The 17000-nt window shown below is 43.4% G+C and overlaps 1 protein-coding gene and 1 long non-coding RNA gene across 2 annotated transcripts in view; one reads left to right on the forward strand and one right to left on the reverse strand.

Moving 5' to 3' along the window:
- The window catches only part of LOC309655244, a 177215-nt gene that overhangs the window by 22883 nt on the left and 137332 nt on the right, over positions 1-17000 (reverse strand). The gene's annotated exons all lie outside the window — the stretch shown is intronic.
- CHSY1 (chondroitin sulfate synthase 1) overlaps positions 13001-17000 on the forward strand; it is a 75271-nt gene continuing 71271 nt past the window's right edge. The window contains exon 1 of the mRNA XM_082450212.1: positions 13001-13331. Within this exon, the coding sequence (XP_082306338.1) occupies positions 13009-13331 (323 nt within the window). The 5' untranslated portion in view covers positions 13001-13008. The remainder of the gene's footprint in view (positions 13332-17000) is intronic.

Consider the following 17000-nt stretch of genomic DNA (forward strand, 5'->3'; position numbering starts at 1 on the left):
ATGACCCATAATGAGGTGGAAACAGTTGAAACTGATTCACAATTGACAGAGATGTTAGAATTAGCAGAGAAGAACATCGAAACAGTTATTATAACTGTATTTCATATGTTCATAAAGTTAAGTAGAGACATGGAAGATATATTTTTAAAAGGCTCAAATAGAACTTCTAGAGATGAAAACCACAATGTCTGAGTAGAAACATATACTGGGTGGCATTAACACTGCATGGGATTAGACATTGCAGAAGAAAAGCTAGTGAACTTGAAGGCAGGGCCATAGAAACAATCTAACATGAAACCCAGAGAGAAGAAAAGAATTAAAAGAAAAGAAAAGAAAAGAAAATGGCATCAGAGCTGTAGGGCAACTTAGAGTAGCAATATTAATATGGACAATTGGAGTCCAGGGGTGGTGGAGTGGAGGAGGAGGTGGAGAAAAAAGATTTGAAGGAATAATTGCCAAAATTTTCTAAAATTTTATGAAGACTGTAAAAGTCACATATCTTTCAAGAAACATAAAGAAAACTATACAGACACACATCATAAACAAATTTCTGAAAGCCAGTGATAAAGATAAAATAAAAAGGGAAAATCTTTAAAGCAGCCAGAGAAAAAAAAGACAGTACATACAAAAGAACAGGGACGACAGTAGGTTTATTGTCATAAACAAAGCAAAAGTGTAAAGGGGTCAGTTCATCAAGAGGACGCAGCAATCATTTATGATTGTTTATGTACCTAATAACAAAGTTTTACTGGAACCTGATAGAATTGCAAAGAGAAATGGACAAATTCATAACTGTAATCATAGCTGTCAATACTCCTCTCTCAATACTGATAGAAAAAGTAAAATCAGTAAGGATATTTTAGACAGCACTATCAATCAACTTGATCTGACACTTACAGAACACTCCACCCTAAATCAGCAGAATATACATTCTTTTCTCACACACACATAGATGTGCACATAGAACATTTCCCAAGGTAGACAATATTCTGGCCATAAGATAAGTCTCAGAAAATGTTTAAAGATTCAAGTCATAGAACATATTTTCTGACTGCCATGGAATTAAATTAGAAATCAATAAGAGAAAGATATTGGGAAAATCCATTTCTCAAATATTTGGAAACATCTAAATAATCCATGAGTCAAAAAATAAATCAAAGGGGAAATTAGACAGCATTTTCAACTAAATGAATATAAAAATACAACATTCAAATTGTGGGGTACTGCTAACATAGTACTTGTTGGAAAATTTATAGCATTAAACACCTGTATTAGAAAAGAAAAAGGTCTCAAATCAGTTACCTCTTCTCCTATCTCAAAAAACTAGAAAAATAAGAGCAGATTACACCAAAGTATCTAGAACAAAGGAATTATTGGGTTGGCCAAAAAGTTTGTTCAGGTTTGTCCATTAACCTGAACGAACTTTTTGGCCAACCCATTAATAATGATCAGAGTAGAAATTACTGAAAAAGAAAACAACAGAGAAAATCAATAAAACCAAAAGCTGTTTCTTTGAAAAAATCAATAAAATTGAAAAATCTCTAACTAGACTAATATGGGGGAAAAAGAAATTAATTATCAATATCAGGAATGAGGAAGATAATATCACTATACATTCTGTAGATATTAAAAGGATAAAGGGGAAATATTATAAACAACTTTATGCCAGTAAAGTTGACAATTTAGAGGAAATGAATAAACTTCTTGGAAGACACAAACTACCAAAGATTATTCAAGAAGAAATAGATAACCCGAATAGCCCTACATCTATTAAGGAAATTGAATCCATAGTTTAAAACTTTCCCACAAGGAAAATTCCAGTCTCAGATGGCTTCCCTGGTACATTCTACCAAACATGTAAGAAAGAAATAATACAAATTCTACACAAACTCTTGCAGAAAATCAAAGAGGAGGTAACTTTCCAACTCATTCTGTAAGGATAGCATTACCCTGATATGAAAATCACACAAACATATTACAAAACATTCCCCAAGATATCCCCCATGAACATAGATGCAGAAATTCTAAATGAAATTTTATGAAGTTGAGCTTTACAAAGTCCTATAATTTATAAAAAGAATAGAGAGTCCATGACATAATGACCAAGTGTGGGTTGTTTCACATTGAAAACCAGTCAGTATAATTCACCACATTAAAAAACTAAGAAAGAAAAACCATATGATCTTCTCAATAGGCAGAGAAAAAGCACTTAACAAAACTTAACACCAGTTCCTAATAAAACTCGGTAAACTAGGAATAGAAAGGAACTTCTTCAGCTTGATAAAAGGCATCTACCAAAAACCAACAGCTAACACCATACTTAATGGAAAAAGATTGAAAGCTTTCCCTCCAAGATCAGACATTCCCACTCAACGCTGTACTGGAGGTTCTAACCAGTGCAATGAAACAAGTATAGGAAATCAATTGTATCCATATAGGGAAGGAAGAAGTAAAACTGTCATTATGTGCAGATGATCTGATCATCTATGTAGAAAATCTGATAGAATTTACAAAATGTTATTAGAATTTTTGAATTTAGCATGGTTGCATGATTGATCAGTATGCAGATTTCAATTGTATTTCTATATACTAGCTATAAACAACAGGAAACTGAAATTTTAAAATGATATTCTCATTATCACCAAAGCCAAGAAATATTTAAATCTGAAAAAATATGTAAAAGATCTGTATGTTGAAAACTATAAAACTTTGCTGAGGGAAATTAAATAAGACATAAATAGATAGATAGTTTATGTTCATGGGTCAGAAGATTTCATATTAAGACAACATTTTCCCCCAAATTGATCTAAAGAGTCCATGCAGTATCAATCAGAATTTCAGCAGGCATTTTCGTAGAATTTGACAAGGTGATTCTAAAATTCACATAGGATGTGTAAAGTATTCAGAATAGTCAACTTCAAAAAAGAACTAAGTTGGAGGTTTAACATTACCTGATTTCAACACTTATAAAGCTACATTAACCAAGACAGTGTAATTGGCCTCAAGATGAATAAACAGGTCAATGGAACAGAGTAAAAAAATCTAGAAAAAATCTGCAATTCAGTGGAGAAAAGATGGTCTTTTTTCAATAAATGGTACTGGGAAAACTTGATATCTGTATGTGGGAAAAATAAACTTTGGTCCAGATCTCATATAAAAATTAACTCAAAATAGTTCATAGACTTAAATACAAACCTTAAAACTATAAAACTTCTGGAAGAAAATGGGAAAGAAAAATCTTTGTAAATCTTGAGTTAGGCAAAGATTTCTTAGCTGCAACACGAAAAGCACAATCTATAAATTTCTGCACTTTGAAAGATACTGCTTAAGGGGATAAAAGGAAAATCCACAGACTGAGAGACTATATTTGTAAATCATATATATGGTAAAGGACTTTTATTCGGATTATATAAAGAACTCTCAAAATTCAAGAATAAGAAAATAAACAACCCATTTTTTAATTTTTAAAAGTCTTTAATTATTTACACCTTAACACTTCACATGATTTATATTTTTCTTTTTTTTAACCACCTTATTTTTGAGTGTACAATTCAGCAGTGTTAAGTATATTCACATTGTTGTACAACAGATCTCTAGAACTATTTTGTCTTTCAAAACAGAAACTCTATCCATTCAACAACTATTTTCCATTCCTCTCCCCCACCTGCTGGCACCCACCCTTCTACTTTCTGCCTCTATGAATGTGACTACTCTAGGAACCTCATATAAGTGGAATCACACAGTTTTTGTCCTTTTGTGACTGGCTCATTTCACTTAGCAAGGTTCCTCAAGGTTCATCTGTATTGTAGCCTGTGACAGGATTTCCTACCTTTCTTTAAAAATTGAAGTATAGTTGATTTATAATGCTGTGTTAATTCCTGCTGTACAGCAAAGTGACTCAGTTATACATATATACATTCTTTTTTTATATATATTCTTTTCCATTATGGTTCTATTTTTTTTAAGTGGGCAAAAGCATTGAACAGATAGTTTACCAGGAAGACATGTAGATGGGTATACAATGAAAAGATCCTCAGCATCATTAGTCATTAGGAAAAAACAAATTAAAACTACCATGAGGTTCTGCTACATACTTATTAAAAAGGCTAAAATGACTCACTATTCCAGTTGCTGGTGAGGATGTGAAAGAGGTGGAATTCTCACACACTGCTAGTAGGAAAAAAAATGGGAAAAGGTTTGGCAGTTCCTTAAAAAGTTAAATCACACTACTGTATGATCCAGTTGTTCCTCTCATAGGTATTTGCCTAAGGGGAATGAAAGCATGTGTCCATATAAAGACTTCCACATGAATGTTCATAGCAGCTTTGCAGGTAACAGCCTAAGTCAAAATCAGTGGAAATGTCCATCAGCAGGTGAATGGATAAATGCTGGTATGTTCACAGAATGCAGTGCTACTCAGCAGTAAAGTGGAATGAACTATTGATCCATGCAACAACGTGGGTGGACTTCAAAATAATTTAATGTGCATGAAAGAAACCAGATTTTAAAAAGTACATACTGTATGATTCCATTTATACAAAACTATAGAAAATGCACACTCATCTATAGTGATCAGTGGCTGCCTGAGATGGAGGTTGGGGGCAGGGAAGGAGTAACTTTTGGGAATGACCGATAAGTTCACTATCTTGATCATGGTTGTCTCTGTTCAGATTGCTATAACAAAATACCACAGACAGGTGGCTTATAAACAACAGAAATGTATTTCTCACAGTTCTGCAGTCTGGAAGTCTGAGATCAGGGTGTCAGCATGGTTGGGTGAGGGCCATCTTCCGAGTCTCAGACTTCTCATTGCGTCCTCACCTGGTGGAAGGGGCTAGGGAGTTCTATGGGGTCCCTTTTATAAAGGCACTAACCCCATTCACAAGGGCTCCACCATCATGACTGAATCACCTCCCGAAGGTCCTACCTCCTAATACCTTCACCTTGGAGGTTAGGATTTTACCATAAGGATTTGGCGGGGGACACAAACATTCAGATCACAGCAGTGGTGGTGTTTTCATAGGTGTATAAAAACTTAACAAATTGTACATTTGAAACACATGCAGTTTATTGTATATCAATTAGATCTCAATAAAACTTAAAAAAAAATTCTCTCTGTTCAAATGACTGGCAAGGTTTCTGTCCCCTGACTAGACCCTGATGGCACAGGTGGTTCTGGTAAGGGATCAGAGCTCTCTGTGGGATCTTTGAGTCTCTTTCAGTTTTGCTTTCTTGACATCACAAAATTTGACAAAGGAGTAAAGCAGAGGTGGTTTGGGCCTGGCGTATGTTCCAGGCAAGTGTCATGCACAGCTCCCATGTCTGAGCCTAAGTAACACATCTTCTCATCCTTGCTTCTGATGTTTACCCTCTTGAAACTTGGCTTCATTACCACGAAATATTTAGAAATAAAGTGTATTTGCAATGGCATAAATGTTCATTTCTCATTAAACCAAATGAAGCATTGATTGGCAAATGTCACAAAACCCAGAAAATATACAGCAGAAAACAAATTATACTAGTTCAGTTAATTTCCTTCTGTTAACTTCAACATCATTGAAATGTCCTGCAGCAGGCCCAATTGTAGCTGAAGGTCACTTTCAGTTTTGGTAATGAAAGAACGTTATCTATGAAATTTCTGTTGCATTTGCTAGGCAGGAGGCCACACCTTCAGAGCACCCTCTGAATTCAGGGGTAGGTGGGAACCTTTCTTGGGGGGACACAACCAAGGCAAACGTGTGCAGATGACCACACCACCAACAGTTCATATGCGTGCAAAAGGATTGAAGGTGGCTTTTTGAGGAGAATTGCAAAGAAAACATTTGGACCTCCAGGGTCTGCAGACAGCCTCTCCAGTGTGAACCCCTCTGCAGCTGTGAACCTGGGCAGATGAAGGAGGACATCTACTCCCATATACAATCAATTTACACTGGCTGATACTTTTCATCTGTTGGGGAAATTGACCAATTTCCCACAAGAAAGCAGATATCCATGGATCTCAAAACTGTTTGGGTATCAGAATCATGAGGGGGAAAGTGGGGCTAAACCTACATTCCCCCAGAGTATCTCACTCAGTTTCAAAATGCAAGGGGTAGATTCTAGCTGACCATTTAGTTCAATTCCTATCATTTTACAGTGTCACCAGCTAGTTAGCCACAAATCAAAGGCCAGGATATCACTTTGGAAAATGCTGGTAAAAGTGTTACCATAAAATAAAATATCTGACCATTATTCTCTTTTGAGTCCAAGATTATAGACTTTCAGGTAACAGAAATAACTCCATATCACAAGAGGGCGCCATTGTCACAAAGTTCTAGAGCTGCTCTTGGTTTTCTTGTTTGGTGCTATAATAGCCTAAGAAAAATTTGAAAGAATGATTTTTTTAAAAAATATGTTTGGGGTGGGGGGAAAGACATGGCACGAGGCCCTAAGATTATGGAAGATCCAAAAATTAAGTTCAAGGAGGAGCCAGTACAAAACAAGTGGAGAAAGAGATTCTGAAAGGAATATAGGCATGTCTATTTTGATGCTTTGAGAAAGCTCTTAATATTTCCATGTTGGAAGAACACTTATAATGATATGCTAAGGAAACTGGAAGTAAAAGTTCAATTAGAACTTGGAAATTTTCATTTTAACCAGTTGAAAGAAAATACTTGGTGGATTCTTGCTTACAGTCCGAGACATTCTGGGCCAGGATGTTGGCTAATTGGCTTGGTGGCAACACTCACGATGTGGTTAATGGGCTCCAGTTTCCACTTCCATTAAACAAGAGCAGTTGCACCAAAAAAGCTGTCAGGGAGAATCTATGGTCTTAGCGGTCAATGCTCTACTAATAGCATTTTAGGGCTTCAACTTGTGGGAAATTGGTAGCTTTTTTGGAGGGTTAGATAGATAATACAGTCACATAATAAAAAATCAGATAGATATTCAAAAGTGTCCATTGGGAACTCTGGCTTATGTCTCTCCTTTCAACCAGACCCCACCCCCAACCCCCAGGTTTCACTTTTATTTCTTGTGCATTCTTCTAGTGTTTTGTTATTAAACAAAAACAAAACTAGCAAAATTCTTATTCTCTCTGCTTTCTGTCCTACACCTAGTGGCACTCTCTCCATCTCAGAAGGGAGAGGGTTTCCTCGCCCTGTTTTACATCTGCAGAGTATCTCATTCTCTGATGGATACAGCATTGTTTACTTCTCCACTCCCCTCTAAATGGACACAGGTCTAATCTTTTACTATCACAAACAATGTGGCAGAGAATAACCCAGTACAAGTGTCATTCTGTACTGGTATGACTGGAGGAAAAATTCTCAGAAGTGGGGTTGCTGGGTCAAAAGTAAATGCATTTGTAAGTTGCAATTGTGATGAAATTGCCCTCCAAACAGGTTGCAGGACTTGGCTCTCCTCCCAGCCTGTTTCAGAGCCTCTTTCTCCAGACTCCCCAGGAGAATGTCTCATCCCACTGTGTTTATTTTAAACTCCTGTAGAGGCCTTACTACCGTGTCTGATAACAATCCTTATCACCTATCACTAGGTGATAGAAGTGTTTATGACCCTAGCCCAGGCATGATAGCGTAATAACAAGGTGTGTGAATGATTAATGTAGTGGGGTCATTTATCAGGTTTTATGGTGTTAATGTTTTCTGATCCTTGCATTGCACTTTATGTGTTTATGGATCTGAATTTCTGCTGCCTCAGTTTATAGCTTAAACCTTCTTCTGCAGCTTGAATGTTCCCCCCATGCAATTTTATGCTTCACTAACTAGACTGCGAGTAAAACAAAGAGAGTTTGAGTTGCACCTCTGGAGCATTTCCACGAGGCCCCCAGGCCTGACCACCACTGTGTGCAGCCCTCAGGGGGCAATGCTGCGGGCCAGCTGACCAGCGCCTGGTGGTGGTGGGGGGGGCACTCCTTCCCTCCTGAGAAATGGAAGCTTTGTCTTTGTGCAAATGCTCCAGCTGTGGAAACTCTGACACCGCTTTAAAGATTAATGGCATTTCTTGGCAACGGATGGGAAAGACAAACTTCTCTGTTACACAAGGATTAAGTGTTAGACTAGAAGCAAACTGTCCCCAGCCTCTGCAGTGAGGTTATCTCCCAGAGAACATTCAGGCAGTTTCCCAATAGTGCCCGTGCTGGCGGCAGCCAACGTTTTCTAGTTAGTAAGATTACATCCCATCCGGCCAGCACACAGAGTGGTGCTAAATTTCTTCTCTCTGTCTCTCTCCCATACACAGAAACACATGCACTTGTGTGAGAAACACACACATACTGACTCAATATCTGACAGAAAGAATGGACAGAGCTGATAAGCAGACCAAGGAAGCATGAAGAACATTCTAGCACAACCAGCGTCACATCTACTAGTGTCTGGAAGCCAGAACATAAGCCATATCACTTGCCCTTCCCTGCATCTGGCTGGAAATGCTGCAAATAGAAGGAAACACTGAGCAAAATTCATTAGCTAATGAGGACCTTAAATGTCAGTTTAATAGCAGCATTAATAATAAAGCAAAATTTTATTGGGTTAATAGAGGTTAAGTGGTAATATTAGTAAAATGGTCATTATAGATTTTCTTCTTTGCAGGCAATGAACAGAGCCCTCTGAAAGCATGGATTATAACTCCCTCCTCCGCATTCACTGATTCTTAAAAGAGCCATTTCTAAAGGTTTTTAAAAATTGTGAACATTTTTTGCAGGGCCCCCTGTTTAAGGCAGGAGTCCAGGAGCTGTGTCTTTAAAGAAGCCCTTACAGGGAACTCTGTCAGTTGTTCAAGGCTTGCTGCCAACAAACAATTGAGGTATTTACCAAGGGTTTCCAAGAAATTGCTGCAAATTATATGAAATGTTATACCTGTAACAGGCGTTCAATATATTAAGAACAGGAAAAAAAAATGTAACTCGTGTGGGAGCAGAGTTGCAATTTGCGAGAAAGTGTTCAGTAATGTAGGTTCATGCATGAAAACAGAAAGGAAGTTAGATGATGTGACACTTCTGGCCAAATTTCTCATCATCTGTCTAGAATCACTGAGGAGAAACTTCTAGCATGATATAATGCAGGGGTCCCCAAACCCTGGGCCACTGACCGGTACCTGTCTGCAGCCTGTTAGGAACCAGGCTGCACAGCAGGAGGTGAGCGGCGGGCGAGCGAAGCTTCATCTGCCGCTCCCCATCGCTCCCCATCGCTCACATTACTGTCTGAACCCCCCACACCCCCTGCCATCTGTGGAAAAATTGTCTTCCACAAAACTGGTCCCTGGTGCCAAAAATGTTGGGGGCCGCTGATCTAGTGGAAAGACCCATTTAGAGATAAGGAAACTAAGACCCTGAGGGGTCTGCAGCTTGTCCAGGGAGGACTCCCTCAGTGCAGAAGGAAGCCCAGATCCCACACTTGGTGGGAGTCCCTGATCCAGCCCAGGCCCCCTCGGGGGGGGGGTGTGCCTTTAGGAGTCTTCCTCATTGAATAACTCTATCTGATTATGGTTAACACCACTCCTTTTTTAAATGAGAAAGATGGTTAATGACTCCCTCAACTTAACAGAGAGGGCTCCATGGAGGAAAGTTCTTTCCTCAGTTTCCTCAGGTGAAATGCCTATAGAATCTGATCAACCAGACTTCTCACCTTTACAAATAAATAAAGGAGAGGAAGACATGGGGAGTGAGGACCTGCCTCGGCCTTGAGGGGGTTCTGGGGAGGGTGCATGTGTGTGCACTGGAGGCAGGGGTCTCAGATGCGCGCCCTCTTCCCAGATCCTTGCTGGTGTTAGCTGTGTCTGGGCAGGTGGGGCCGGCCTCTGGATGGACCTCCACGCTGGGCTTTCTTGTCTGGCCCTTTGGGCCTCTGGCTGTCACCGAAGTCCTTCGTTCTGGGCATTTGCCTCCAGCTGTGAAATCCCCCCATGTAGGAGAGTTCTGCCTCCTGATCCAGGCCTCTGAGGGGGCCCTTGCTGGGAAGCTTGTGGATCCCTCTCCAGGAGAACTGCCTCAGCTAGACCATCCAGCTGTGCAGGAATTTCCCCTCCATCTCCCCATGCTGTACTTGGGAAGCTGCCCCAGCCCCATTGTGAAGGCTCCTGGAGCCCCTGGCCAACTTCTACAGGACCCTGCCCTCCCTCTTCTCCTCTTGCCCTCCCCTAGCCTGACATCGCCTACTTTTCGTGGGATGACTTCACCTGTGTCATAGTCTCCTTGACCCAGGTGCTCTAAACCTTCGGGTCCAGTCATTATGGAAAATAGGGTATCCTCTCTACATTATGAAAGACACACTCCCACTGAGACTGCAGGTATGCAGGTGAGGCTGCTGACCTAGGAACTGAGGGACACCTAGGAGCCAGGAAATGGAGGAGGACAAAACATTTAATTGCCATCACACATTTATGTACTTTTTATTAGATTTTAGTCTAGATGAGGAAATAGAGAAGTTTAAAGCAGGTTAGCAAATATTGAAATCATTATGTCATGAAATTGAACATCTGTATCTTGCTAGATTTGTGCTTTATAGAAATCACTGTGAATTATGGGGCTGTTGCTGAATTTGGGGGATCTGGTGACTATTCGGCATTTGTGGCTTATGGTCTTACTGGAAACCTCTTTGGGTGATTTTCAAGTCTGTAATTCATGGTTACGTGTTCTGTAGTTTTCTCAAGACCACTGTTGGAATCCTGTGTTCACTGAATAACGAGTATTTTATTTTTAGATGTGGATCACCTCCTAGGGAGGGAGCCTGTGGGAACGTGGGTAATGAACTATTTCTGACATAAATCACAAGTGCCAAAGAAAGTGCTGATATCCAAAGAATAAACAAGAGTGACCACCATTCAATTGCAGAGATGATATCTCTCTCACAAGGTGGCACTTTAAATTGTGTAATATTTCAATCTTTTGGTCATCTTAGCAATGAAGAAAGATCCAAAGTTTACCCCAAGCATGCTTATTTTCTGTCCCTAATTCATGGGTTCATTTGATTAAATGAAGGGAAGCTGTCAGGCCCAGGAAAATACTTTGCTCTCTGGGAGTTTCATTGAAAAAACCCCAGTACACTGGTGACAAAGTAATAACACTAATATTTACACAAACATTTGTTGTATGGGCACTTCATCAGCTTTTGTTACCTTAGCTGCGTTTTGTTTGTTTTTGTTTTTTAAAGAGGAAATGTGGAGCTTCCCTGGTGGCGCAGTGGTTAAGAATCCGCCTGCCAGTGCAAGGGACACAGATTCAAGCCCTGGGAAGATCCCACGTGCCAGGAAGCAACTAAGCCCATGCACCACAACTACTGAACCTGTGCTCTAGAGCCCGCGAGCCACAACTACTGAAGCCCAAGCGCCTAGAGCCCGTGCTCCACAACAAGAGAAGCCATCGCACTGAGAAGCCCGCACACCACAAAGAAGAGTAGCGCCCACACACCGCATCGAAGAGTAGCCCCCACTCGCCGCAACTAGAGAAAGCCCGCCCGGCAGCAAAGAAGACCCAACGCAGCCAAAAATAAATAAATAAAATAAATAAATTTATTTTAAAAAATAAGAGGATATGTGTAAAATTTAAAATCCATCATAGAGAATCCGGTTCTCAAAACCTGTCTTTAGAAATCCATGGCACTTTTATGGACTATGTTAAAATATTGACAAAGATTCAGATTAGAGATACTGACTGTCCACATAGACTGTAAATACAAGAGCATTAACATTACCTACTATTTCTTCAACATACATTAAATGCGGGTAGTGTTAGGAGCTTGGACATTAAGTATAGCTTTTTTTTCAGGTTAGAAACTAGTGGCAGGGAACAAGGTAACTGAATTCACGGTTCATTCTCCAAGCGTGCACGTCTCAAACGGCTCCTGAACTGTTTATTCTATACGTGCTCGCTCCTACCCACACAGCGGCGCGAACAAAGATACAGTGTGAATTGGGCAGACGCAGGCAAGGTAGCCGGTGAGGTCCGCCTGGCTGAGGGCTGGGCATGGGGAGTGGGGTTTATCTGAAGACAGTCTATGCAGGAGGAACGAGTGGTTCGTGGAGAGTTTCCGGACCAAGAAGTCCCTTCTTAAAAATCCCTCCTAAGATTCACGCTACCGATGCATCTTGCAGAACGGGACAGCCGGCAGGCACGGCCCCTCTGAGGGGATACCCTCGGGCCGGTGCTGGGCGCCGCTGCTGGGAGTCCGAGAGCTGGCCGGCGGCTGTGTGGTCGCCGAGAGGCTAACGGGCTGCCGGGCGCCGCGATGCAAGCCCCCGCCGGCGCCGAAGCCGGCCCCACGCCCCCTCCACCCGGGCGGCCTGGCCGCAGACCGCGCGGGCGCGGCCGGGCGGGGCGGCGCGGCGCGGGCTCCACGCCCGCCCAAAGGGTTGATTTTTTTTTTTTTTTTTTTTTTTTGGTCAAACTTTGGCCACGTGAACCGCCCTCCATTCACTTTTGCGCCAATCGGGCGACGCGGACGGATCCCGAGAGGGGCCAGGCTCCGCCGCCGCCGGGGCCGCTTCATAACGCGCCGTGCGTGACGTGAGGCACTCCTGTTGCAATGGCGAGCTAAGCCGGAGGATGTGCTGCGGAGGCGCCGGCCACGAAGAGGACCGGGGCGGGCGCAGCGCCAGCGGAGCCGAGCCAGCTGGGGGACGAGGGCTGGGCGGGACGGGGGCCCGGACTCGGCTGCCACTGCTGTCGCCGTCGCGCTGGCCACTTGCCCCGGAGCGCGAGCGGGAGGAGCCGCCGCCGCCTCGCGCCCGAGCCGCCGCCGGCGCGCGCCGGGCATGGTCCCTTCTTAAAGGCACAGGCCGCGGCTGTGGGGGTGGGCGTGCGGAACAAAGCGCCGGCGCGGGGCCTGCGGGCGGCTCGAGGGCTGCGATGGGCACGGCGGGCCCGCGGCGGCCTCGGCGCTGCCCGGGCCGGGCCTCGAGGCGCTAGGGCGGGCTGGCCTCTGCGGGCGGGGGCGGCGGGCTGAGGGCGCGCGGAGCCTGCGGCGGCGGCGGCGGCGGCGGCGGCGGCGGCGGCCCGGCGGGCGGAGCGGCGCGGGCATGGCAGTGCGCGGCCGGCGCGCCTGGCTCAGCGTGCTGCTCGGGCTCGTGCTGGGTTTCGTGCTGGCCTCGCGGCTCGTCCTGCCCCGCGCCTCCGAGTTGAAGCGAGCGGGCCCACGGCTCCGCGCCAGTCCCGAGGGCTGCCGGCCTGGGCAGGCGGCCGCGGCTTCCCATGCCGGCGGGGCGCGCGGGGATGCGCGTGGGGAGCAGCTCTGGCCGCACGGCAGGGCCCAGGATGGCGGCCCGCACGACAGCAACTTTCTCTTCGTGGGAGTCATGACCGCCCAGAAATACCTGCAGACCCGCGCGGTGGCTGCCTACAGGTGAGCCCCTGGTCTCCGGGCACCGCTTCCTGCATCCAGCATCCCAGCGGACTGCCCAGCGGGTCCACCTGTGGCCCGTGGGATCGGGTGCCCCGCGGGCGATGTCGGGCATTGGCAGCAGAGGTCAGAGGCGGGATGGTGAGCGCAACGCTCAGAAGGAAGGGCTTTGGGGTCAGACGGACCAGGGTGGCCCCTCTGGGTGTGGTCCTCACCCTGACTTTCTGCAAGGGACTTCATCTTTTCTTGTCCGAGTCCTCGCCTTTGTTAAATGAGCCCGAATGAACATTTCCCTCGTAAGGTTGTTGGGAAAACTTAACACAGTACTTGTGATAGCGATGGCAGTGAGGATTACTATTTGAGCCTCTGAAATCTTCACCTTTAGCTTTGTAGAACTAGAGCCGATGTTAAGTTAATCTAGTTAGAGTCCTTCCACTTGTAGGTTTCACTGTTGGAATCATTTCGGTAAATGGGAGCGGGTACCCATTGCACTCTCAACCCCACCAGTCTGTTGAATAATTGGAAAGAGAACCTTTGGGAAAAGCAGTTACTGGCCCATGGTAGATTTGGTGTTAACTAGCCCAGTTGAGTGATGTGTGTGTTATCCGGTATCTGGGCTCTGGTTGGCCATGTGAGTCAGAAAAGTGGCTGGAATCACGTTCAGGATTAACAAAGGGATTAGCCAAAGTAATCTTTAGAAGCGAGAAAAAGAGATGATTTTGGAATGGCAGATTTGTATTGGAATGAACTTGAGGTAGAAGAGGGATGTAGAGTCAATAAAGGGATTTAATGGAAACCTTATATGTGTGAAGTACGGAAATGCTTACTCTACAGATAAGATTTGGGATTCATCCAGCCACAGAGCAAACCAATGCGCGGGAGGTCATCTGGGAATGGACTCTTAGAGCAGTCATTGCTGAGCAAGGCCAAGCTGGTTGCTGTTGGTTCTTAATTTATAACCAATATCTTCTTTATAACTTCAGCTTTTAACTCTAGTTCTGGTCTAAATTTTCGGGCATTAGATGTTGTGAGGGGAAAAGCATATATGGATCTCCCTTCCTTTAAGGGGGGAAGTAAAGGACTGAAAAGGAAGATGAAAGAGCAGTAGAGAATGTCTGCCCTTTCAGTGCATTGATTCCTCATTCCTGTGTGTTTCCATTAGGATCTTGTTTAAGTTCAGAGCCCAGGTTCTGCCAGCGAGGGTCCTGAGTGCCTGAAAAGGTTAGAAAAGGTAGCATAAATTTGACTAAGATCGTGATTTGGGAACCCGCAGATCAAGGTTTTCTCCCAGATCTATCATGAATTATCTGGAATTTTATACGAATTGTGTTTTTTGTTGTTTTTTTTGCATTGAAGTATAGTTGTTTTACAATGTTTCAGGTGTACATGTGCTTTTTGAAAAAAGAAATGTCTACATCAGAAAATGAGGATGAGCTGTTGACAGCATGATTTTGAAAGTAAATCTACATGACTCCAGTTTGGTGACAAGTCCTTTGAAATCACAACTTTGGGACAGTTACCAAAGTAGTTTGTTCAGATAGTAAACGGTGTGATTCCCTGCCCCCCAAACAAATACATGTTCATAGATACCAAATCAATATATACAGACTAGTAGGGGTCCTGGTACACCAGCAATACTCAGAAAATGTATGGCAAACTGGACTTACTATTTAACACCTGGGGATGATCTTTTCCCAAAGCCCATGCTTGAGGCTCTACTCTTGGCCTCCTTTCCAAATCTCCTACCTCATCTTTTTTGGAGGTAGGATTTTATCTCATTGTTTATTTTCTTTAAGGCAGTTAGGGAAAAGTAGAAACACAATTTGCCCTCTGACCCTTCTTTGTGGCAACTCTGCCTTTTTGATAAAACCCTTACCAGGAAATGGTGTATACTATTTAGTAATTCTGTCAGCTTTCCTGCATACCTTTTCCTGTATCTCTCTGATCTTAAGGAGTCATATTAGTTGGAGCCTGGGGGTGGACCTGCTTTGCTGGTTAAGGTCCTCTGCTTCTCAGCCTGTCAACCCTGTGTTTAGACTGGCTGCAGGGATGGCACAAGACAATTTTAGACTTAAGGAACTTTTGGGGAAGGCCAGAATTGGGATGGAGGTTATAGGATGTAACTTATGATTATGGCTTCGCTGTGCTTTGCAGCCTGGGCCAAAAAGTCCACACTCAGCTCTTAAATTGGTAATTTCATGCAGTATACAAGTTGGCTTGAATCTTCTAGCACAAGGTAGATCTCTAGTTTGGCACTGAGTTTTACATCTCCCCTGAAAGGCAAATTCATTCTTTAGCTTAGAAAAAAACCTCAGTGTTTTTTGTTTTTGTTTATTAAAGTTAAATTATTGTTTGGCTTGTGGGTTGAAGGGGATGGCAGTGTTTTTAGTAAGATGGTACTATGATGTACTTTTATGCTAGGATATTGAAAATGTCAGAATTCAGATCTAGGGACTAGAAACTGTCTGAGATCCAGAAAGGAGCTAAAGCCTTCGAAAAATTCAAGGAGATACACTTGTCTGCACTAAAGTTGGTGCACTTTAATGATCGAAGAGCCCCATCATTACTGACTTTTACTTTTTAGACCTGCCATATGCTTACAGTGGGGGAGAGGGATCACCAAGAGATGTTAGCAGTGCAGTGACAGCTGAAAGCAGGCAAGAAACAGATTTTAACAAGCAGGCAAAACAAAACTCAAAGTGTAGCCCATCAGAGACAGGCCAAGGGTAACTCCCTCATAGGCACTGAGCAGATACCATAGATGTTAAATTGACAGGAGTGATCCTGGTTCATCAGAATGTTCCCATACACTTAGGGTTTGTCCTTTTGTTCAGCAAATACATGCATGGCCCCTTGGGTCTGGACTCTGAGTGTTGGGGAACACAAGAGTGAAGATGCTTGTTCTCATGGAGCTTCTGCTCTAGTGGGAGGGACAGACACTAAAAAGAGGGTTTCAGCTAGTGATGGGTGCTGTGAAGAAAATAGAGCAGGGTAAGGGCAGGGTGGGGTGGTGTCTCTCTTAGGTTGTTGGGGAAGGCCTCCGAGAGTGTGGTGTTTGGGCCAAGATCTGATAATGAGGAGCCTTTGTGGGAATGTCATTGATGAGCGTGCTAGGCAGAGGGAAGAGTTGGTAAATTACAAGGCAGGAACCAGTTTGGAAAGGAACTTGAAGAAGGTCAATAAAAAGAGGATGAGGCCGATAGTGTCTGGTCTTATGGAATTTTACTCTAAGTGAATTAGAAATGCTTTGGAGGATTTAGATGGGAAAGGGAGGGCTTGCATAATATTCTGAAAAGTTAATTCTTGCTATTGTGTGGAGAACAGATTGTAGGGGAGTAAGGAGATGTTAGGAGATGGTCCAGGTGGAGATGAGCATGGTTGGGACTAGAGTGGTATTAATGGGGATGGAGAGAAGAGGATGGTTCCAGGATATATGCTGGAGCCAGAGTTGAAGATGTGTTCACAGAATGCTTGTGAGGGTTGAGGCAGAGAGGAATCAAGGATGACTTCTAGGATTTTGCCTTGAAAGAAAGGGTGGGTGTTGGTGTCATTTACTGAGATGGGAAAAACTAGAGGAGGAATAGATTTAGGGGGAAAGAGGTAAGTCAGCAGAGATCTGGTTTTGCACAGGAACAGGTGGATGTATCCTTAGCTTTATAAATGCAATGAATT

The sequence above is a fragment of the Balaenoptera physalus genome (assembly GCF_965194825.1).
Source record: "Balaenoptera physalus genome assembly, chromosome: 2".
Lineage (NCBI taxonomy): Eukaryota > Metazoa > Chordata > Mammalia > Artiodactyla > Balaenopteridae > Balaenoptera > Balaenoptera physalus.